This window comes from Antedon bifida, chromosome 11, assembly GCF_963402885.1.
Source record: "Antedon bifida chromosome 11, ecAntBifi1.1, whole genome shotgun sequence".
NCBI classification, from domain to species: domain Eukaryota; kingdom Metazoa; phylum Echinodermata; class Crinoidea; order Comatulida; family Antedonidae; genus Antedon; species Antedon bifida.
This window is the reverse complement of record NC_136236.1, coordinates 18,183,801-18,209,326: the sequence shown is the minus strand read 5'-3', so window position 1 is coordinate 18,209,326 and position 25,526 is coordinate 18,183,801. Positions and strand designations below refer to the sequence as shown.

General features: G+C 30.8%; 2 protein-coding genes across 2 annotated transcripts in view; both read left to right on the top strand.

The window, feature by feature from the left end:
* The window catches only part of LOC144855406 (uncharacterized), a 38,345-nt gene that overhangs the window by 8,778 nt on the left and 4,041 nt on the right, over nt 1-25,526 (top strand). The window contains exon 7 of the mRNA XM_078713255.1: nt 3,656-3,882. Coding sequence (XP_078569381.1) covers nt 3,656-3,850 — 195 coding nt within the window. The 3' untranslated portion in view covers nt 3,851-3,882. The remainder of the gene's footprint in view (nt 1-3,655; nt 3,883-25,526) is intronic.
* The window catches only part of LOC144855424 (actin-related protein 2/3 complex subunit 4), a 138,882-nt gene continuing 127,661 nt past the window's right edge, over nt 14,306-25,526 (top strand). The window contains exon 1 of the mRNA XM_078713280.1: nt 14,306-14,316. The gene's annotated coding sequence lies outside the window, so the exon portion shown is untranslated. The remainder of the gene's footprint in view (nt 14,317-25,526) is intronic.

Below are 25,526 nucleotides of genomic sequence, written 5' to 3'. Positions count from 1 at the left end.
CTGAGTGCCAACAGGCTTTTGTCCCAGTGGCCAATGTCATGTCATATGAGGACCTATAAATTATAACAAAATGATCTATTTGTTATAACATACAATTTAATGTATTCTTTTAATACAAGTTGTTGAATTATTTATTCTTTTAAATGAGAGGTACATGAGATAACACTATTGTGAACAACTGCTATTATAACAGACCCTATAATGTTAATATTAACCACTTTAAATGCTCTAATATATAATTATCATGGAGAAACGAACTATTCCACCCCCTACGCACTATACAGGAAGTTTCGTCATTGTTGGGTTGGTTGCTGTGTGGACGATGATTACTCACCAATATACATCCGAAATGCACCATTCCCAACTAAAACGCTACTTGGCTTGATGGTGTAAGTACAATCTCCTACAAATCTCATAAAAATTAAAAGTAGAGTACCGTACCTTGGAAAACCTCTACAAGACCAAATTGATGACAGTTCACCTTTTAAGTGGTCTTATTGAAATAAAAAAACAAATTAGAGAATATATTTATTCACAATTCACAATTACATTTACAATATTCAATTGTACAGTAACCAAAAGAGCTTGTCAGTTTGGTAAACCATTTAAACATACAGTACATAATACATGCCAGACAACATGCATAAAAAAAAAGAAAATTATGTACAAAAAAACAACATCCGGGACAACCGGTCAGAAACTTTGGTGGGGCATTCCCCAGTCGGAAAAAAGGGGAAATTCCCCTCTACTTAATAGTGACGCACATAAGTGTGACCACCAATCAAAGTGATCACCACAGGTGAGGTATAAAAGGACAAAAAACCGGATGAATCCTGTTTGTCCCCCAGAGGCACTATACCGATCATGAGCGGCTCAGTATACTATAATAGGCCTAAAATGCTTTTGTTTATTTTCGCCCTCTTTTTTTAGTATGTACTCAATATCATTTCTTTAGTTTCTTTTTTAACAGAGTATTGGAATTTTAATTTATTGGTTTTATAGAGCGCGTTCCAAATATTTGGTCCGTGAACGAATATATATTTATGACTTATATTGCAAATCTGGAGAATGGTATGCACATTTTTGTTAAATTTCTATTGGGTTTTGCGCGTTCACAGATACCATAGGTTTCTTAAGTTAAAATTTCTAATTTGTTACAAATGTCATAAATGTATCATGCTCCAAGGCTTAACCACACATAGAATTGACATGACAGTTAAATATGTACAAATAATTATTGTTACCTTTTCTCGAAATTTTAAAAGTAAAGGTGTAGGTATTTATTATCCTCAAGCTTAAACTGGAAACTGAGTAAATTTGGATTAGGCCCTCTACGGACCCACAACAGCCTGCAATGCAGCGCCTACCAGATCAGCACACCGGGAGACGATCCCCATACACTTTTCACATAGTATAGAGTACAACATTTTTGTAAACATGTCTGTATGTATGAGACCAACGGTTTAATGTCTCATCCAAAGGACAAGGCAATGCATTTTGTTTAGGATAAAATCGATATGGCACAGCAGACTGGCTCAAACCCATGTCTGTCACATTCTAGTCCGATTCCCTTATCACTCTCTGGTCTATACAGCACCCAAGGTGATAAACCTAGAGACTATTTCCTATCCAAGAATGCAACCCATCCCTATGTTGCTTAACTTGATGAGAACCAGTGTTTTAACGCATTATGGCCGTATTTTGACGTACAGTACTACTGAAATAATTTTACAAGTAATCTTTGAGTATATGTTCAGATCCATGGAGTTGCGCTTTGGAACAGCAAAGTGTTCAGACTCGATTAACTAACACTTTCACTTTCTGTGTGTCACAGATTTGGGTGCAAGATTAAATTTGATTGGTTGGAGTTCAAAATCGTTTTTTTTATCGTAAGCATTGTACACTAACTAAAGCTGTCGTAACGAACAAAAAATCAGTGTAATGTAGTTTGTAAGAGGTAGCTTCCATATCTTTTCCTGATTCAGACGTATGGAGTTGTACGCTGCATATAACACGAAGCATAAATCTCTCTGTCTGAACAGGCCCTTAAAGAATTGACCACAATAATGACTTGGTCATAAAGTGTAAAAATAGGTTCAGGAGTATAGTCTTATAGAAAGGAAATTCTCATTTAATAGGTTTGAGAACCTTTAGTTCAACACCATGTGTTAAACATTATAGTAGATAGTTAGCATTTTTAGAACATTGCTCCGAACAAGTCAGTTTTAATTCCTCTGTAGCCCAATAAAAAGAAACGATTAGTGTACAAAATGTATCCATTATTTTAAAGAATGTCATGTAATAACCCTGAAATTACCCTGTTTCTGTATGCTAAAAATAGAGAGTACTGTATTTCATTGACGTCACAATTTCAGATTCCTTGTAACATTGGCGCTATAAATAAAGTTCTGTATTGATTAATTTGAGAAGAATGGACAATTAGTTTATGACGTAAATCATAAACATTTTTTCAAAACATAAAATGATATCATCTTAAATACTAATCGTCATTAGACATTGCGCATCTCACTTGTGTTCGCCACCCAGTACATTTTTGAGCAAGCAAGTAGGTCTGCATAAGAAAAGTTATGTTAACTTTTTTATGTTTGCCATCCATGTTGTTTTTGGTCTTCCTTTTAGCGATCTTAGCTGGTATGTTTTCATTTAAACGGAGCAGGTGACCATACCATATCAGCCTTCTTTACGTTCTTACTGATGTAGTTGTATAAAATAATGAATTATTAACATGAATAATTTCTTTAGTAAATCAGTCTTTTTTGCACATATTAGCTTTAATATGACATGCTGCAACCAGGCATCATAGCTATACATGACACTGCAATTGACCTCTTACTGGCATCTAATTTAGCCATATTTACAGTTATATGATAAAGTCAGACGTCTATGGGGTCACCGATGTATGTGCTATTAAGAATTAAATTAATGAGTAGACTTATCTGTTTCATCAGTGTTAATTCCCCTACTAATCAAACCATTGTTGGTATATTGTTGAATGTCTATTGCACGTACGATTGTTTTCTTTAATTGTTGAATTTGAAGTAGAATAATACTGACGGCTTGTTCTCGTGTGCAAGATTTTTTTTAGTGTTGAACTAAAAAGTGACTGTGTGTCAATTTAAAGTTGTCTATCCTTTGCATAGTCGACCATGTGCCTAAAGCCCGGTGCACATAGCTATCGGCTAAGCCAACTGGCACGAGTAACACTTTGTTCACTAAACGTCTTCAGTATGCGATTTTCTGATTACTTACTACGCTATATGGCGCGCGCTGACATATTATAATAAATCAAATCAAGAACGTCATGCGCAGTGGAATTTTTTAGTAAGCTATTACTGTACTGGCACACACTTGAGGAAAATGACACGTGTGCCAAAAAATATTAAACACTATAGATATTTTCCTCAACGGCACGCCATTGACCATGCTGATAGTCAATAGTAATGGGGTGGCCATCAACATGGTGAAATTAATTGTTTTCAAGGGCGACCAATGGATAGTAGATAGAATAAATGACATGCTTGGTTGACTGTGACGATACCACTTTTGATTGCAACAAATTAACAACAATTTAGTTACTGTAATAACTTCAGTAAAATAATTTTTGTTATTATAAAATCAATTTTATTTACAATAGGGAAGTATGTCCACTGGGAGGTATAATCTAAGAAGTCGTTCAAGAACAAAATTTCATAATCCGACACTCGAGTTTGAGACGCCAAAGATGTTTAGTAGACTGCTTGAAATGCGGCAAGAGCTACTTCAGGAAGGGAAACGGCAACTGAGTTCACAACAGGTGTCTCACACCTGGTCTGATAAATTCGGACAATAGGTGCACCTTTTACCCCCGAGGGATGATTATTTGTAAGTACATTTTTATCACAAATTACATTAAATTGTTGATGGATGAGGGAGTTTGTTAGTTAAAAATAAAAATGAGCGACATACGAGTGAAAATGTAGGGCGACAAGAGAATGAACTTGCCTACAAACAAAAAAACAAATCACTCATTTGTCCAAAAAAAAAAAAATGTTAAAAAAAAATCATTTTTAATTTACAATTACTGTGAAATTAAGTTGCTACCGGTAATACAAATAATGAATGTTTATGAGTGCAATGGGGTAACACACCTACAGTAGTATTATATTTAAAAGGTAACAACAAACAACATACTTTTGTTACCAAATTACAGACCTCTCTTGATTATTTGTCATCTCCCACTATAAATAATTTACTATAGGCTCGAGAAAGAGATAAGAAAACATACTTAAATATCATCGTTCCATAAGATGCTTAATGAATTGTCGCCAGGGACTCAGATCCACACAAGATATTACTCGTCTTGCTGTTTCTAATAGACTATTTGGTGAAATATCATTTTCTGTCATTGTCTTAAGTTATGGAATAATTTACCTATTAATGTGCGTATAGCTCCAAGTGTACAATGTTTTTAAAAAATTTTTAAAAAGTTTTCTTTTCCCTAAGGAATAATTTAGATGTTCTATTTATCTTTTTATACTGCTCTAATTAATGTACAGCGCTTTGGTCTTTTTATTTGGAAAAGCGCTTTATAAATATATAGTATAGAGTAGTGAAAGTGAAATAAGTTCTTGGTACCGTATTTTCTGCCTTTAGCACCTTGTTTAATCTATAATATCTTTAGATTTTTTAATAGCACCCTCTATGGTTTACATACATACATAGTCTGCGTCATCGTGCTTGTGATGGTTACCTAAGCAAAATTAACTTGGCTGATATTGATAACTGAAATAAAATAAATTTCCAAACACCAATCGATCAATCAATCAATAATAATAAATAATGATTTTGTAAAAAGCATCTTTATCCAAAGGAAACTACTCATAATGTTTTACTATAAATTTTAGCCTAATACATAATTATTTTCTAGTTACATATTATTGTCGCTAACATTTGTTGTCCAGAACATTGCATTAAATATAAACATTAAACAATCATCTTGGAACCATTGCAGTTACCACTAGATAGGCTTTCTTCATCAGTGCTTCTATGGGTGTTCAGTTGAGCGCAGGAGTTAATCATACCCAGTACCATTTTGATTTTACGATCATTCATGAAATTCTCATTTATTCAGCAATATAAGATACATTTACTGTACATTGTTACAGAGACAAGTAATTGTCTGTAGTCGTAAGACCCTGCGGAAAAAAAAAATATTATCACAAAGAAAAAAACATGAAATAAGGTTTTAATGGTACAAGTTGAAAAAATATATGTTGTGAATACTATTAGCATTTTGCAAAGCACGATAATTGAGTATGTGCACTCTTTGTGTTCATTTAAATCAGTGTACCATGTCCCACATAACTCTCTCAGCTATATATTGTGCCAGTTCTGTGGTACATTTCATTTAGAAACCTGTGTTGCACTAATCTAATAAGATCGAAACAGTACTGTGTGCAGATTGGATACAGTATAAAATAAGTAAAAGTATACATACATATAATATAATATAAAACGAATGAACTTGTCAATTTTATGACCCAATATAGACCACTGGGAGAGGTGCGTCATTTGTCTGATGTGCATCATACCTTATGAATACCATGATGCACACCTGCATCAAATAAGACCTTGTCTTTAGGTGACCATGACGCACCCATTTTGATGCATTGTGACCATGTTGTTCATGATATGGTGGGTGGTAAGTGACGGACATTAACACCATTCATTGATGTGACGTACCATCTAGGATTACTGAAGCACCCCTGCGTCAATAATTATTTGTAAATGATGCATCCATGACCCACCTCTCCCGGTGATCATATAGTGGGTCATACAATTGACAAGTTCATAAATATATATATGTATAATATAAAACAAATGAACTTGTCAATTGTATGACCCAATATAGACCTCTGGGAGAGGTGCATAAACATTAAACACAGTGCATTAAACAAACCTTTAAAATCATCTTGAAAAATAAAAAGCTCTGCTAACTTTTCTGGCTGTTTTACTTTATCGTTTTTTTTTTGTATCTCCATTGAGATCCAGCCACTGATACCCACAGCATTGTCATTTTTTCAGTAATTTGCCTTTGGATTTATATTATGGGCAATTCTCCATTGGAAGACCAAAATCATCATTTTTTAAATCTACATGAACCTACACTTCAGTGTTATTTTTTGTTTACTAATATGTGTGGAATTTAGTTCCAACTAAAATTTTTGTTTTATTAATTCACATTTCTTCAAAAATTGCTTTCCTTGTCGAATGTGTAATTTAAAATTAGAAACTGAAAAAATAGCTGAAATTAGACAATCCTGAACTATGTACTTAACTCAACCCTTGTTGACTTTAATTATTCTAATTATTTGAGTTCATGGTCTCTAGAACACTAATATTAATATAAATTTTCATGTCGCATCTCCAACTTTCTATAAGAAATCATTCATTTTCTAGTAAATTGGTTTGTAATTCCGTTACCAAAAAATTGATTAAAGTTTTCCTGTGAGCTAACCAATGCTTATAAACTTGAGTTACTTTAAATTCTCTTATTAGGTATGTCCATTTACCTATATCAATTACACATTTTGTTTGGTCTTCTCTAGTTTTGTAGAAAACTTGGTAACGGAATTACATTTGGTAACGGAATTACATTTGGTAACGGAATTACATGGGGGTATAGGTATAAAATAATGTATCTTAATTCACTATAAATGTCTCTGTAATCACATAAAATTGTTTTTAAGTGAAGGGAATCAACAATTAATTGATTATTTATAATAAATCCAATTCCTAGTGGCCAAAACAGTTCCATGGAGTCACTTATAGTAGAAATTTACTATTGATGCACAAAATCACTTAAAACGTTTATAAAATATGCTTCCTATGAGCTAACCAATGCTTATAAAAACTTAAATTACTTTATATTATCCTAATACTAGGTATGCTCAAACCAATATCATTATCAGTAACCAGTTATGTTTCCTCTAGTTTTTTTAGAAAGCCTGGTTTTATTTTGGTATAAATTAATGGTATTACATGGTAACGGAATTACATTGGGTTATGTATAAAGTAATACACCTTAGTTCACTACATATGTCTTAGTATTGTATAAATTGTTTCTAAATGAAGCTAATCAACAATTAATTGATAAATAATGAATCCAATTCCAAAATAAATCCATAGTATATAGAGTCACAGTACAGTATACGGTAGATACTATATTTCCGATCAATGCTAAAATCATTGAAATTCATTCCCATATACGGCACCACTTTAAGGATCTATCTGAATCAAAATAGGTTGATGAAGGTTAATGGTCATAAAGCTGATGACAGTAGTGAATAAACTTATATTTAATAATGATTATTTTGATGATGGCTGTAGTACAGTGTATACAACAGCTAGTTAAACTTCAATAGTGATAACACTGACGATCTAAGCTTAAAGTGAGTAGTTTTAGGCACTTCGGCCAGAATAATATTAGAGAAATTTTGGCCAGGCTCTTGAATATGACAATGAAAATTAAGCTTCACAATTAAATTTGTTAACATTTTAAAATTTGGAACATTTTGTTTCTAGTTATAGTGTAGATGACTTAAATACAGTGGACAGATCATGAATATATTGACTAAGCTCTGTGAACCACAGATACGCGCATTTTTTATTATTATAGTAGGTAGATCCAACGAATTCATGTGATGATTTTTATAAAATCTGGTTTAAATGTTCCATGAGAACACTAAAAACATAGAAAAAATTATTATTTGATGTTCTATTCGAATCAATAATCAGACGCGTAATTCCTTTACCATGTCATGTAATTCCGTTACCAGACAAAACTAACTAAATGCAGATAAACTATGAAAATATCCGAAGTAAACTTGTATTAATAAATTAGCCACATCTTATGTCTACACTGTAATACCAATCATAATCTTCAGTTGTTTATAGTATTCAGACGGAATCTCATGTTTGAAGTTAAAAATTGAATTATCAATTTTCTGTGTAATTCCGTTACCAAAATAAAAGTTACCAGAATATCAAGACATTGTAATTCTTTTTTTTTAAGTAGACTGTTTTAGATTGGTAAGTATGTGTACTACACACACATATTAAATTTATTATTCTAAGCTTACCCAGATCTTGTGGGTTGGTTAAAAAAGGCCGAAAATCAGTGTGAATTGTAATTCCGTTACCGTGGAATTGCCCATATATTCTATTGTCACATGAAATTATTAATACACACATTTCATTAAAATCATACAGTAAACATTTGAATTTATTAATCATCTTGAAAAATAAATAAAAACATGATAAAACTTTTCAACATTATATACAGTATTCTATTTTCACATGAAATTATTAATACACACATTTCATTAAAAACATACAGTAAAAACTTGGATTTATTAAATCATACTTGAGTGTATTGTAATAAAGAAACATTAAAATTATAAAACTGTAAATCATATACAGTATTATTAAAATAATATTTTGTATGTTTTAGTGCCAACTGTCCAAAATATTTCAAAACCATTTCTAGATTTGCATGCCATAACACGATTACTACATAAATTTTTTTATGAAATTTAGTTAATATATTCAAATGAATTAACTGTATGGATAAATTAATATGATTTGATGGAATTTTTGGTAATGTTGCTGGGTTTTTTACCAATTAATTTGTTATTTCTATTAAGTATTATTAATATATTAATTCCTATTCAACAATGCTTTTCATTTAGTTTTTCTAATTTGCATATATGAATATTCATGTTTAAGATAATTTTCTATATTTATACTACTGTTCAAGGTCGTTTTCCAAACAAGTCTTTCTTACATACCGACAATTAGTTTTATGTAATATTGGAATTGTTCCCAGGACACGGTATGTCCATTTACGTAAGACAACATAACCAACGTACAACAATGCGGTTTGACGTAACAGCTTGATTTATATTTAGTATTTACAATCGTAAACATAGTCTAATGTAGATTGAAGTTGAATTGAGTTATTCAAAAGAACATTTTTAATAAAAAGAAGAAATCATTAGCAAAATTAATAAGAGAAATCAGAGATTCATTTCGCTGCCAAGGGCTGACCTCCAGAATTAAAAATGATTAAATATCTTTATACAGTGTTTTAAATTTCAATTGCTTAAAATTACCAAACAGGGAGTAAAAGAATGATAAAGATTATGTAGTTTTTAGATAGTGAGCACAGCCAAATGTGGTCCATAATCAGGATCATGGTCCGGATTGCAAAATTAGGTCTTGTACTTTTATGGTGGCTTTAAATTTAGTCAAAATATGAAAAATTAGTTAATTAAATTAGTATGAATGTTAAAAAGTGGTCCAGAATTGGGATCCAGATTGGGATTGCCTCCAAAACCTAATGGAGTCTATGTAGCTACAGTATACCTTTAGTGGTTTTTTTTAATTTAGTAAAGATCAGGCATCTAAAATTAGTTTGATATTAAAAAGTGGTCCAGAATTGGGATCCAGATTTGGATTGCCTCCAAAACCTAATGGAGTCTATGTAGCTACAGTATACCTTTAGTGGTTTTTTTTTTAATTTAGTAAAGATCCGGCATCTAAAATTAGTTTGATATTAAAAAGTGGTCCAGAATTGGGATCCAGATTGGGATTGCCTCCACTAATTATAGTCTTCCGTGGTTTATGAGGTAAAGATCTGTTTTTTATTTTAGTTTTGATATTTTACACTAAACAAATGAACCAGTTACAGACAGTGGGAATAGTATTTACAGTTGGGGATATTCTATTATGATTATTTGAACAGTATATTTTCGAAGATATTGCAGGCATGTTCATTTTGAATAAAAGCCAGCTCTAGTCATCACTTTGCTCTTTTCTTTTGTTCACTGTCTAGCCTTTAAAAACTCTGTGGTTAAAATTATTAGCAAACTACTGTTTTTCTTTTTCTTCATGATGAAAAGTGCTACATAATTATTTGGATATTTTTCGAAAAAATCCCTTTACTATAATTTATTATCACTAACACTCTTCTGTATTTTGCTCTTCGTGTAATAAATATTTAACCTACTTTTTCCACTATTTGTAAAGAAAAAATAATGAAAATCGAACTGTTTTCTCTCAAGGCTATCAATTATGTTGAAAGAATAATGGCTCACGGTGACACAACTGTTGCATTTTATCTTTCTTCAAATATATCTTAATCTACAATTTTTTCTACATTAACATTTTATATTCTATTCCAAGGAAACCTGTATTTGCCCACTGGCCACATTCATAGCAACATACAGTACAGCATCATATTGCTACCATGTCAAAATTATTCTACTGCACTTTACTGCAGAAACTACAGTAGATTTTATTAACTCTTTTGATCATCATGCAATGATAATAACACACTGTTTATTGCAGTGCAATGTCTACAGTACATTGTTGGTACATAAATCATTGTGTTTTGTGTGTGAACAGGATATTTCCAACTTTGAGAAGGACATGAAGAAGGTGTTCATAGTATTAAATAACGAATGTGGTACAAATAATTTCATGTGGTGAAAGTATAAAATAGATTTTCATATTTCACCATAATGAAATTATTTGTACAATCGCATTAATATAAAAACATTCATTATTTTTTTTATAACATTTGTTTTATAACAAGTAGATTCTTGCCATTGGCATTGTTCTTATCTTGTTGTGACGGATGAGATCGTGTTGTTCGCGTTGTTACTTTTGTTACAACAACCAACAATGCTGCTATTGGATTTCATACAGATTTTTCTTTGTATGCTAGAATTTTTTTTTCTACACGAAAAAATGATGTAAGTAAACTAATTACAAGATCGTTAAATACTGTAGACATAGCATACTATTGCATTCCATGTGACCCACAATTCGTCCAATCAAACTGGCAGAAATTTATTTAGGTGTTATATGGTGAAGTGACACGAAGTTGAAATGAATAGTTAAGGACAATGAAATATTTGATATACAGGATAATAACTGATAGTGTGATAGGAGTACTAGTATGACAATACTATAATCAAGATATCATAATACAATGTAGCATTGTCGTCATCGAATACAACGCCATTATTATAAATGTATCCTTAAGGGATTTTAAAGTTTGCAAATTGAACTGCTCTACAATTTGTTTACTATAAATGTTAAAAAAAATGCATGAAATTAGTTTAAAATATCCAGGTACTGAGCGTGACACAATCACAATGTGATATACTTGTCACTTTATAATTAATATTGCCTTGAATTGCCGTGGGGTAACTTTGTATCTAAACATTTCTCACAAAGAAATTTTAATTTTAATAGTAAGTACGGTTACTAGTATTGATATTTTGTACACGTCCTTATTTCGTAGAATTCTACTGCATGGTAGATTAGTAGTAGTAATTTGTATTGTTTATTTTTAATTTATTTATAAGTAATTTTACTTTCTATGGACCAGAGATTCCGAAATAAAAGATTGAATGAATGAATTACGGTCCTGATTGTAATTTTAATGGTTCTACATTCAAAATTTTGCATTGCAATTTCGGGAGGTTTGATTTGTTTAACAAATTTATTTTAGACTTGAAGCGTTTTAATGTGACATCACAAAATGCTTCGCGCAATCAGCATTTCAATGTTTACCAGAGGTGTGTTGCACATTCTAGCAACTAATCAGAAAATAATCAGAAATTGAAGAATGGATGAAATTTCCGAGAGGAACGTCTACCTGCAACTCATGCATATTTCTATTCCATTCCCAAACCTTAAATGAGACAAGCACGATAGTTTATCCATCCTGCTGGTGGGTTAGTATTAAATGGTAGACACAATCTTTTCTTTTTCGTTTTAAATTCTTAAATGCTGCCACCTAAATTGTCATAGTTTCCCATTCGTCAAATAATAATTTGAGCTGGAGGTTCAAAATCTAACAAAAAAATCAGCTTTGGTTGATTTATAGCTATTTGTTTTGATAATAATTCATAAACTTTGCTTATAGCAACTTTATGACAATAAATCAAATGATTTTTTAATTAATGCATTATAATACAGTTACTACCCTGAACAATGATAAATTCAAATTCTGAATTATACAGTAGGCTAGGAAATCTAGTAGAATTTTGAGTGAAAGGTTCTTTTAAATCTATTGATAAAATAATAGGAATTCTCTTTTGTTTTCTTTAAATAAAATCTTCAAACAATTTATTATGGTTCTACTCAATACAATTATGTAGACGTCTGTTTGTCTGCTCCTGGAGTAGATAACACAATAATTAGAAACTCTCTATGACCGTGACAAATTAATTTTGAAACAGTTTAGAAATGTCAAACGGTGGCTATGGTGTAGTTTTATAAATCTCAGATAATAGTCTATGATGTAATTGTATTACAAAATAAGGTTTGAAGACTGATAATGTGTCCATTAATATTCTCTTTATTACAATTATTGGGGTGTTTATTCAGAGAATTAAGATTTGTGGAGGCGTTGGGAATCACAAAATTAAAATTAATCTTATATTTTCTAACCTTGACAAATAGCAAATCTTTTGTATTAATAAGAGTGAGAGTCACCTATGATTTTTAACATAAAAAAAAAAAACATGTAATGTCGGTAAATTTTCGTAGAAGTAGATGTATCATAAAACATAAGTGTGTTATATTGTGCAATGGTACAACTAATTTCATTTGGTGAAAGATGAAGGTTTCTTTTTTCACTATGTAATTATTTGTACCATTGCACTCAATAACATTCATTATCTGCAACCATTGAATGTACTGGTGTGTAATTTAGTAGTACAACTACAAGAATCACCTGTCTCAATCTTGTATTGAAAATACAAGGTCATAAGGTCACAGGGTGTCTCCATTCTGACACTGACAGAGCCTACCAAACTAGAAAGGTAATTCCATTGTTTATAAAAATCTATGCTACATTAATACGATAAAAGTCCCGATGCAAATTATCCTTTCTCTTTTACAGAAAAAAATTTGCTTCACCTTTCTAACACATTGAGTGCGCATAGTAATGACTTTGAGTGACATTCTAGTTAATAATTATAACCTCTTTGGTGAATATTTCAATTTTTCTTTGCTATTATTTTTTCAACTGAATATTCTTTGAAAACCTAATATGATTATTGTGGTAATTTCAAATTAAGCTTGGCATTTACACTGTTGATTTGATGGATTGTCATTGAGGTTTAGAGGTGCCTAAAGGTGATCCAACATGTCTCCTGTATTAATCCTGTATTAAATCGCTGCTCTAGAATATGTCATTGTCACTGTAGGGGACATTATCCATTCCCTAGTTTAACAGTTCCATTCTGCCAAACTAAAATTCACGTTTTAGAGTAATCAAAGCATAAAATTTACTGTTAATAGTAGTCTAGAGATTAGCGTTAAGTTCCTGACTACATAATAACACATAACCTGTATTCCAAACCTCTTAAAGATATATTGTCCCCTTATTTTTTGTCACATAATAGTTATTCATTTTGACCAAAAACTGGATCGAAAAAAAAGTGATTTACCTAAAAATAAAATGTAATTTAAAGCAAAAAAAATACTTAAATTGTCTGTCAGACAAAGGTTTTTAGTTAAAATAAACGTTTCTTTTGCCTTTTTATAAGTGAAGTAATTTTGAAGTGAACAACTTTATTAAAATTGCAAAATGGCCTATTTAAAGTGTGATTTTATTAATCTTCATTTTTCATGTTTTTTATGTTTTAAGTCTGAAATGAAGATATTTTTCCCATCTCCCACAAGGATACAATTTATTATTTTATTCTGATATAATTCAGGTACACTTATGATTAGGCTTTAATCTGGCACCTTTTTTTCTTTTCCCTTATTTTTCAATCTCTCGTCAATACCTCACAATCATACCTTGTGGAGATTGTTTGCTGCCCTCAACCTAAATTGAGAAAACTAATTAAAAAATATTAAACAATCAGAAGCTATTGTCAATTTGGATTAATAAAGTATTTTTTTTCTCACTAATTTGATTTTATTTTATTTTGATAAATTTGATTCAGTAATGCGCTTAATTGTCCAGAATTGTTTCTAAGTTTGGAGAACACTGCAAACTATATTTTTATATAAAATATTATATTTCTTTTAAAGATGTATTGTCCCCCTGAAAAATAATTTAAAACAATTTTTTTTTTGAATATGCCATTTTAATGTCACATAATAGTTATTGACTTCGACCAAAAATTGGATCGAAAAAAAATTTATTTACCTGAAAAAACTGGAATTTAAAGCAAAAAATGGTCAAATTGGCTGCCAGCCAATGGATTTTTGGTTGAATTTAACCATTTATCATGTTATTTTATAGGTGAAAACATTATTTTTTTCCGTTTTTTTTCTACGGAAGTAATTCACTTGATTAAAACTACAAAATAACCTATTCAAAGTCTGATTTAATTAATCTTCATTTTTCATGTTTTTGGGGGACAATACATCTTTAAAGATAGAGATAAAGATATTAGTTGATTTCATCAAAGCGTGTTGACAGGTGTGACGGCAAGTTTTTGTTCTGTTTGAAATGTGTGTAATATTCACGCAAGGATTAACATGAGTATAATGAAAGTCAGCCAAACTCCACTAACGATAAAATAAAGAAAGTAACCATGCTTATCAAATTGCATGTTATTTTTTTAAATATTGTTTTAATGTGCCAGAAAAGGAAATAAAAAAAAAAAAATAATAAACTTTGAGTACCAACCAGGATGAGAGACTATACATGTCCAGAAGACATTGTAATTTATAAGATATTTTTTGTGGTGCAACCATGAACAATGGAAAATTGTACATGTTGTTGTGATGTCACTGCCACACGATAAAGTTTAGGCCTTTATATGTGCACGAAATGTCGAAACCATGCCATGACTGTCTGCGTTTGAGCAGGCTGAGGGATACCGTCTCAGTAAACTTACTAAACTTTCTAAAAACAAATGCACTCCACTATTCATCGAGTTTGCATCTATCTACTTTGGAAAATGTCTGAAATGTTCATTATAGACCAGCGTAAAAGTGATAACAGCTTCGTTTATGGGGAAAATAGTGCCCTGTTGTGGAAAAAAGTGCACCATTGTGGTGAAGAAGGTGCCTTTTTATGAGGGAAAAGGTACCCAGCTTTTATGGCAAAGAGTACCCCTCCTTTTTGTAATAGTCCTGACTATGCGCTTGCAGTTTAGAGATTTAGACCTCTCTGCAGTTATTTATTTTTAGAGGATATAAATTATTCCTCTATGTTTTTATTATGCACAATTTGACAGTAAGATCCTCTTTTTAATTTCATGAGAACTAAATTTGTTAAAAATTGATCTGACATTGTTTATCCAGCATGTTGTTTGTTTGCATGTCTCTAGTTTAAGATCCTTTAAAAACAGAATACAAATACATGTTATGTTTTTTCTGCTATTTATAGCAATACAAGGTAAACATATTAAAAAATGTCTCTTCAAATAGCAAAATATTAATTTGATACTCTGTTTGTTATAACCTTCAGAAAGACATCATCAGAAGATGCATGTTAACATTTATCAATACAATGTAATTAGCATATTAGATAAATATTATTAACACATAAAGAAATTCCTGTAGTTCTATTATTAGACAATTGTGGGTCACGTGATGTGCAATAGTGCATACTATTTAACAATCATATAGATAGTACTTTTTTTCATATTTTTATCTACAAAATAAAAATCTCTTACAAAAACAAATCTGTGTGAAATCCAATAGCAGTAGCATGACGCAATCTCTCTTCACAACACAAGATCAGAACAATAGCAATTACACAAATCTACTAGATGTTACGTAGTATAAAACAAATAATGAATGTTTTTATATTTGTGTGATGCAATTTCATTCGGTGAAATATGAAATTCTATTTTCACATGGAATTTCATTTATCTAAAAACACACACGATCGACTACATATACCTCCGTGGCGGAGGTAAATTAAGAAATATTAAGCTGTTTTTATATGCCTTTGTCCATTCAATTCAGATGCTCTCTTGTTCACGATAGTGGCTGTTTGTGAAATAGTACCCATGCATCTCGAAAGATGTACAGATTCTAAATTGACACAAGCATTTTGTGGATACTGGATCTATGGTTTATAGTTCTTATCCGAACTAACTTGTTCTACCACCAGACCACCATGTACACTAACAAATATTAAACAATGATGATTGATCCATTTATTTTTGCCTATAGGAAACCATCATAAGTTTGTAAATTACAAACACGATATAAAAGCAATCTGTACGTTCGCATTCAATCCGAGATATTAAATCCAGATAAGTACATATATGCAAAATTGATTTTAAAACAATATCACGGGACGAATTTACATACAAATAGAATCTATCCTGTGTAATTTAAAACTACACAGGATTATGTGTAATATTGAATGTTTATAAGTAAAAATATTTCATAGCTTGAAAGATTGATTGTGTTTTTATGAGATGGAACCGTAGATTTAACAAAGAAACTAATCCTTTGATAATTTATTTCTCTCTAGCATAAAAAATTATCTCCCCACCGCATTGGTCATTTTTTCATTTTGAACTTAACTCTTTTTCTAATTTCTTCCTATTTTTGGATGAGTTTATTACTGTCCATTTCAAAATAAAAAATATTCATTATATAGTTATATACACCATGTCTTACCATAAATTTCGAAACCTTTGCATTTTACTATTTATATAAAATGGGTAGAAAACGATGAAGATACATAATAATAATATAATAATAAATTATAAATTTTTCCTATCAGAAAAAAAGACATAAAAACATTGTCAATAGAACTACTGTATTAGATAAAAACCATATTGTATTGTCGTCATTCATCGATAAAGATAATCATTTTTACACACTGTTTACTAAAAGCTGTCTACATTATCAAATTTATGTGACAAAAAAAATGTGATGTGCCCATATACGGACACAATGATGTCACTACCATATTATTTGGGCACATCACACTTTTTTTTGTCAAACTAGTTTGATAGTGTAGACAGAGCTTTAGATAATATTTGCATTAAATATTTTCGTCTACCTGGAATATAATAGGTGAAAACCATGAGTTTCGTGAGGGATTGTAATCCATAAACATGAACACAAGTGGCCTGATGGCTACAACCACTCACTGGCTAAATCCAGGGCCCCAGAGCATGAGCAACCCTACTGCAACTACCCAGCGTTGGATGGCCTCTTGGGAGTGCTAAACCAGGGGACTTTTCCCCTGACGTTTTAATACTCCAATGAACATTTTTTTTAAATCTCTCGACCACCTATTGTCATTTAAATTTTTGCCATATCATATACCTTTTGCTGTAAATTGTATGCTTTCAGATTGCTGTTCCATTTTTTCATCTACTGTACCATGTGGTGATTGTTTAAAATAAAATTTCATTATTCTTTCTTTCACCCTGCATCGTCACACAATCAGAAAGTTGTAGAAATGTAGGCGTGTCAGGCCTTTGTAGACTACCATGAGAATTTACAAATTTCACACAAAGTTTGTTATCTGTATAAATTATGTATACTTTAATCATCGAAAACAGTGTAGGCAATTATGCTTATTATTACAGTATAAATAATAGATTTCTCTTTGCAAGATAAAGTTATTTATATTGTAGATATGTGTCGTATAGACAAAGCAAGCCCTTGAAGACAACTCCCACTCTTAAAGAAAATTAAAGTTTAGGCGGCTTCTTTTTTTTTTAACATGGGTGTGAAAAAGCATCCATTGACTGGTGCCGTCAAGGGATTCGGGAGCGGAACCAGTCATATAACAGAGGCCTTAAGTCAGAGGGTGCAAAGATAATCATTTTCTGTTACCTGGTGCAAGAACCCATATACACCCTTACACCCTGTCTGCCTAAATACAAAAAATCTACAGGACCTTAGCCCCACCATGGTTGGGGATAAAGAAAAAAAATACCTGCTATAGGTCTACGAAAATTGCACTTACTACAGTATACTTTGAATTAGACAAAATATGTAAGTCAGGAATTATACTTATAGTGTCAGGCTATAATGCGCCCCCGATCAGTAGTTGCACTATGCCCTCACTCAATTTTGACCTGCTCTATATAGGTTAGAAATTCATTTCAATTTGAATATGGCCCAGTTATTATTGATAAATGAAAGAATGATATAAAATAAATGAAGCTTTGAATTCCCATGTGACATTTCATCAAATACTGTAATTTTGTAGTATGATTACCAACATATTGTTGACTAATAATGATAAACTACCTTATATACAGTATACGATACACTCTGAAGTAGGCATAGGTCACGAATTAGGGAACATCTGCAATTACTACGAATATCCATATAAATTACGTACATGGAATTGAAGATTCTTAATAATACTAAATATGGAAATACACAAACTATAATTAAGACTACGCAAAATTATAATTGACCTAATTGTGGAAAACCCCTTGAAAAACGCAATGAACATATCAATCACCCATATGATGTAAAGACCCGGGCCTAATTCTATTGTTTTTCTTTTTATGCGTAATTAACCAATCAATCAATTTAAAAGAATACAATCAGGTGTGAAATACTAAATAATATAATGTACATTACAAAATATTATAACGAAATGAATTTCTAATATAATAGGTTAAAAGCTCTGCTAATTTTTCTGGCTGTTTTACTTTATCGTTTTGATTTAGTCTTTTGCTTTTTTTTTTTTGTCTCATTGAAATCCAGCCACTGATACCCACAGCATTGTCATTTTTTCAGTAATTTGCCTTTGGATTAATATAATAGGTTAAAGATGTATTGTCCCTTTGACTAATTCCAAAAAAATAAAAAATAACAGATTTCGAAAAAAGGTGGGTCAATTTGAAGTATCATAATAGTTATTAACTATCACCAAAAATTTGTCGAAAAAAAAATCATTTAACTGAAATACAGACGTTTTTTTGTTAAAAAAATAACTCTGACTTCCAGTCAAAGGTTTCGATCAAAACATACCCCATAATGCAACGCGCTTGTTTGGCTACTCTGTATGCATAATCATAAAACTTCCTCACGATCTGTGTGAAAATACCTTCTCAATCGTGACGAGTTGTAAACAATCCTAATTAGCATATGCATAATGCGTACTCGTGGTTTGAAATCTTTGTTTACTTTCGCTCGCGACGATTTTCCAGACGAAATGTAATCAAACTAATTTACCTGTTAATTACGTAAACTTGTTGCTTTTGGCTCGAATTTTCGACTTAAAGTGAATAACTTTAATATTACTTTGATATGGCCAATTTAAATTTAGAATATTTTGACCTTCATTTTTTTGTGTTTCAAGGGACAATACATCTTTAACATATATAAAAATCAATGTGTTAAAAAAGGTATGGTGAAAAAACATGAATTTTCCTTAAAATGGCCAAATACACAATCTATATATATATATTTACGTAAGGGCAAAATTCGGTAAATCGCGCGTTACTTCTAGAAATGTTTACTCGATGGTGTATAAAGTTGGTCCGTACTTTCGGTACTGATTTTAAACACTAACATAACCCTGTTAACTAATTAAGTTAAGTTAGATAATTAGTTATTGACGATTAAATTTTAGGTTCAACGATTTGCCCCAAATAGGGGTGTTTTCCGATCATGGTATACACTGTCTAATGGATGTCCATCTTGAAAAATACCCGCACACAATAATACGTGGATGCTTCGCATTTAACAACCTCCTTCTACGATAATTGTTTTTAATACCTTAAAACCGGTTGAACAGCTCAGCACAGCATCATAATGTTGAAGACCGGCCGATTTTCTTTAAAAAAATAATTTTTTGATATATTTGATATACGTTTATACAATGTATTGATTTGTGATGAATGGAACATTCTAATATAATTATTTTATTTAACACACAGTACCTGTAGGTAAATTTATGGGCCTTTGGGGAATAAATGATATAGTATTGCAATACTTGTACAATACTGTAAATACGTATTAACCATTTATAGCAGCTCCAACGTCAAGCGTAACATTTACAAATGGCATATTCACCTCAATGCACAAAACGTCACAAATTGTAGGGAAGGTGTCTTTATGACAGTGACAGTTTTAACAAAGTATTAAATCGCAAATGTTTTACTGTATTTAGTGGTATATTATTTGTAAGCCTATAAAACATGAAATAAATATTTCGTTACACTTACAGAGTGGATAAAGAATATATTTAAAAAGTGTTTCTCTTTGTACCCATCCTCTTCCTCATCCCTCAACCCGAATGTTATACAAAAACAAATTGGGTTTGTTTAAATGAGTCCAAATCAAAAATGTGGACTCATTTTATAAGTTTCTCTTTCAGAAGTAGGCCTAATTCCCATGGTGCTAATTTTAGTTGACTACATAAATCATCGTGTCTATTTATTCCTTTCAGTATACAACAATGTATTATAGTCCTGTGGTACATACATTTAAATCGCCAGTTTTTTTAAGCTGAAATTACGCGCTCAACCTACAGTAGATGGTCATCTAAATTAAAAAATTTAAAATTCTGCTAAAGTTGGTAGGATACTGGATAATTTTTGCTTAAGCATGAAAATAAGAATCTGAAGTTACAATAAAAAATCAGAAATGTAAAATTCAAGTTATACCTATATTTTATAGTCATCTGAAAATAATTTTTACCTCACCATTAAGTGAAAGTAAATTTTACTTTTTCTAAAATTGTTTTTAAATGCCTCTCCACTATTTACAACATTTGTGTAAATAGGGGTTTTACTGTATAATTTGAACTATTCCACCACTAGTGCTTATTATTTTCAACAAAATTGTGTAAACAAAAATCCTAAAAATTATTAAACAAAGGGGAAATTATAGATAAATAATTAAATAGAAGGTTTAATAGAAATAGGTTTGAGTATAAAATCTATCTACTAATTTCCTTATAACTTTCGATTTTGATTAAGAAGACCAAATTTATTTTACCTTTAAAGGTTAAGTTACATATCAAATGTTTTTTTTAGAAACTTTTTTTTTTAAATTGACATATAAAGATTATAAATGAGACATAAAAAGATTAAGGCATCTTGAATGAGGTCAAAAATAATTAGTTTAAATTGAAACAATATCAAAACCAAATTAAAAGGCCATCTTTCATGTTTTTGTAGTCAACAATTTAATGAAAATTTACTACTCAGGAAAAAAAATGTCTTTTCTTGTTGTTACTGTAACCCCAAAAAACTCTCTAATTGAACATTTCAGCTGTAAATGGTGCTTGCCAAACAAGAGGTCAGGGGTCAAATCCTCTCTGGCAACATTTTTTTTTCAAAAGAAAACACCTACTATACTACTATAGATAAAATAAATAAAATAATTGCCAATTAAAATATTATTAATCTAGTAGATTTGTATTTATATGCACTTTTAAACATATATATCGCAGAGACTCTCCAGTAAGGGTTCCTCTATTTCGATCTGCCACAAACAGCGTTAGTTTGTCCGTCCTTTTGTTGACAAATATACCGTTATCTCTCATAGTTGTTGTGAAAATTTAAATAAAGAGTGCTAAAATTAAAAGAGTGTTTTTATTATTATTTTTTTATTATTAATTATTAAATTATAATATTATATATTATGATTAACTGCGTATATACAGTACATCCAGTTTATTTTTGGGTTGTGAGAATTTTCAAAAATAGGTTTCAGAATGCTGGTTTGTAACACCATAAACAAATTATTTAAAATAAATGGAACGATTTATGAGTAGTTTAAAGTGATGAACAAATTATGATGTTGTCAAAGGAAAGGTGGTAGACATTTTTTACGATGTAAAATTTATGGCGCTTTACATTCATGTGTAAGTCCAATTGCTATAGTAATATATGGCTTCAGAATGGACAGGATATTGGGACCATCAACTCTTATATTTATTTTATATGGCTTCAGAATGGACAGGATATTGGGACCATCAACTCTTATATTTATTTCCACATTGTTAGAAACAAAATGCAGTATAACTATTGGCGTTATTATTATTTTTCTTTATTAAAATGTACAGTAATTTTTAACAGTGTAAAATTAAAGAAACCTAAGAAAGTAGGGTCATATGTTGCGCTTACTATTGAAAATAAATTGTATTACTCTAAAGTGTTCAATTGTTTTGGGGGAGTGGGAGGGTAGGGAGGGTAGGGGAGGGTGGTAAGTGAGGTGAGAGGTCATCATCATCATACAATGGTAATATTGTAGTGACTTCCTCGTAAACTTCTAAATTACAAGCCTAATGCAATAACATGCAGTAATTTTGGCATAATCCCTTAATACTCATGCTGCATATTGACAAAAACATTGACACTTTCTACAAATTCCCCAATAGCTTTCCCTTTTCCTCCCTTCCTCCTATTCATTTTTCTACACTATGACTTTTTCCATTATTTATTTGAGCTCCTTTAATGATACAATACAAAATAACATGTTACATAATCTAACCTACATACAGTAACCCCTCTGACCTTTAAGGCCTTATTCACACTGGAATTTAAGCATCGGAAAAACAATTATTCTTGTACTTTTATATTTTCATGCAGTTAATTTATAACCATGGTTTCACCAAAATGTAATCGTGATGTTAAAAACTGTGACTGACTTAAGCCAGTGTAGGTTTACCGTGATCATGGCAGGCAGTTGGTAAAAGAAACTATATAGACTTGGTTAAATTAAACTCTGAGGGAATTGTAGCCAGTGTTCAGATTGGACTTTTCTTGGTGAATTTAGTTTAGTGAATCTGTTAGTCTAGTGTGATCAGGGCTTAAAATATCCTTATTCAGGGCACATTAAGTTGACCTTTTAAGGGGTCATTTTGTTGGGTCTGAATAGGTTCTACTGTATTTATTGCTGATAGGACCCAACAATATTGTCACTTTCAGAGTATAAACTTACATATTTCATCGTCTTTTTTTTTTCTCTCAATGATGAGTGGTCTTTACATTAGTATGATAGATAGACACATAAATCTCCCTTTGAAATAATTTGAATACCAAAAATGCCCTTTGAAATGATCTGATTCCTACATCCGATCCATCTGTGAGTGTGTTGTGACATTATAGAAATGTCACGCAGAGAAGATTGAAACATTCTAATGCACTGATAATTCATAGTTTGTTTTTTTTTTGTCTTTTGTTGAATGATTGTTTTTATTTTCTCTATCTCTCGCTTCTTTGTATTGTATATATTACATTATATACTTATATTTATATATATTTTTTTAAAGGATTACAAATAGTAAATTAATCACTGTCTATTAGATAGATGGTAACCCCCTGATACATTGGCTTTTGTGGACCAGTTCACCAGAGTAACCCCTACTCATTTCAAATGATGACCTGGGTTATTTAAAGTACCCTAAATAGAGGTGTTCCAAATGAGGGATTTTGCATACATAATTTAAATACTATATGCCTACTACTGACTGTTGCTATCTGTAGCAAGTTAGTAAATCAACCTGCCCTTAACACAAAAAATGAAAACTGTGGTATTAATGTTGGAGGATGGAAAACATGATGGATGAATGAATACTGTATATTACTATTATTAATACAAATATTAAAAACAACCTATAAACAGTCTATTGTATATAAAAACATCTTAAACAAAATATGCTTATTATAAATGGGTTGTCCCATGACATGCTTGTTGTCAATTCATTATTACACTTTATGAACATTAAATATGAATTGTAATATTGGGACTTATTGGGCTCCAGTTTTACTGCAAATAAAATGGATTTTGAATATTATAACACAATTGATTATATTCTTGCAATTTGATTGGTTGATTACGCATCACATGTCATTTGGAATTAGCCCTACCTAAATGGAAAAGTGATATCTAATGGTGATAATTAACGCGCTCTAATGCAAGTATAGCTTTCTGTAAACATTTTGAGAATTTCGCGTTCATAAATCACCTTGTTGTGTGTGCTGTCTATAATTGTTATACTCCTTATCTAAAGTTGAAGTGGGCAAGGCTAGGTTCATCAATGATTTACAATAGATTTTGAATAAAAATTGGTGTGTATAAAACAATTAATGAATGTTTTGTATACGTGGAATGGAGAGAATTTATCAAGAGTGTCTAAATAAGAGTGTCCCCTGAATAAAATGAATGTCCCCTGAATAAAATGAATGTCCCCTGAATAGGTGTGTTCCCAAGGAAAGGGTAACTGTGTTTTTAAATTTGTCCATTTTCATACTATATGTGTATAATGAAATTTGAAAGGACCTGGTCAAGGTGATTTAGATGTTTTGATTTCACATAATATGTAACTTTGAATAACAGGATTAAGATAATTTGTTTTCACATCATTGGCATTTAATCATTATTGGTCATGTGGTTTAACAAGTTCAAAGGTCAGATTATTGTGGCATTTCGCAATTGACGTGCCATCATAATGCAAAATTCAAGTTTTAATATTCATATTTTAGATTGAGTAATGCCATAAAAACCAAAAAATAATATATTTTTTTCTTCATTTTTATAATTGATATCAAAGCAATTTTTTTTAAAGCAGTACAGTGTGAGTAATAGTCTAACCCTTTTCATTTTGTATTTTACTATTCATTTTTTATTGAACTTAATTGACGCCACTCTCTTAAACCATAAAGCTGAACTTATGTCTTTGAAATTGTGTGTTTGTGAGTGATTTTCTATAGCGCCCTCTATTTTTATTTTTGCCTTCCAGTAGTGTTTTAGCAAGAAATCATATTTATGTCATTACACGGAATCAACTATAAATCAAAATAAGTAATTCTGACTGCTTTATTGGATCATAATTATCAAAGTTTATATCATATTGCAGTTACTGCAGTATTATTAACTACACTCAACATGTTTATGCAATTATTTGGAGCAACTTTTTTTGAATCAGTGCAATGCAGTGATTGCTTTAAATACTTTTACATTAAAACAAACTATAATTAAATGTAATTGTAGCTTAAAAGAAGTAGTAACTGCAGTAGAGTAATTTTGAAATGATCCCTATTACATAATATCTTCTAAAACTTTGTCTACACTATCAAACTACAGTAGTTTGACAAAAAAAAGTGTAATGTGCCCAAATATGGTAGTGATACAGTATGTCCAGATAATGGTAGTGATATGACATCATCAAGTCCATATATGGGCACATCACATGTCACATAAAGTTTGATAGTGTAAACAGACTAGTTTGACAAAACAAGTGTGATGAACCCAAATATGGTAGTGATGATTTACCCAAATATCGGCACATCCCATTTTTTTGTCACATAATGTTTGATAGTGTAGACAGAGCTTTAGAATTAATCACATCAAATTAAACAACAACAAAAAAAAGCTCACAAAACTCTTTGTCAATGTTGACTTGATTATTCTTTTTTTTTGATTATTACAAAAATTAAAATAAGTTTCTCCTAAAAGTCCATTGTGACTCACTCAACAAAGGAGAATAATTCATTAAAATGTTATGAAGTTTAGATTAAACAGAAGAAGCAATT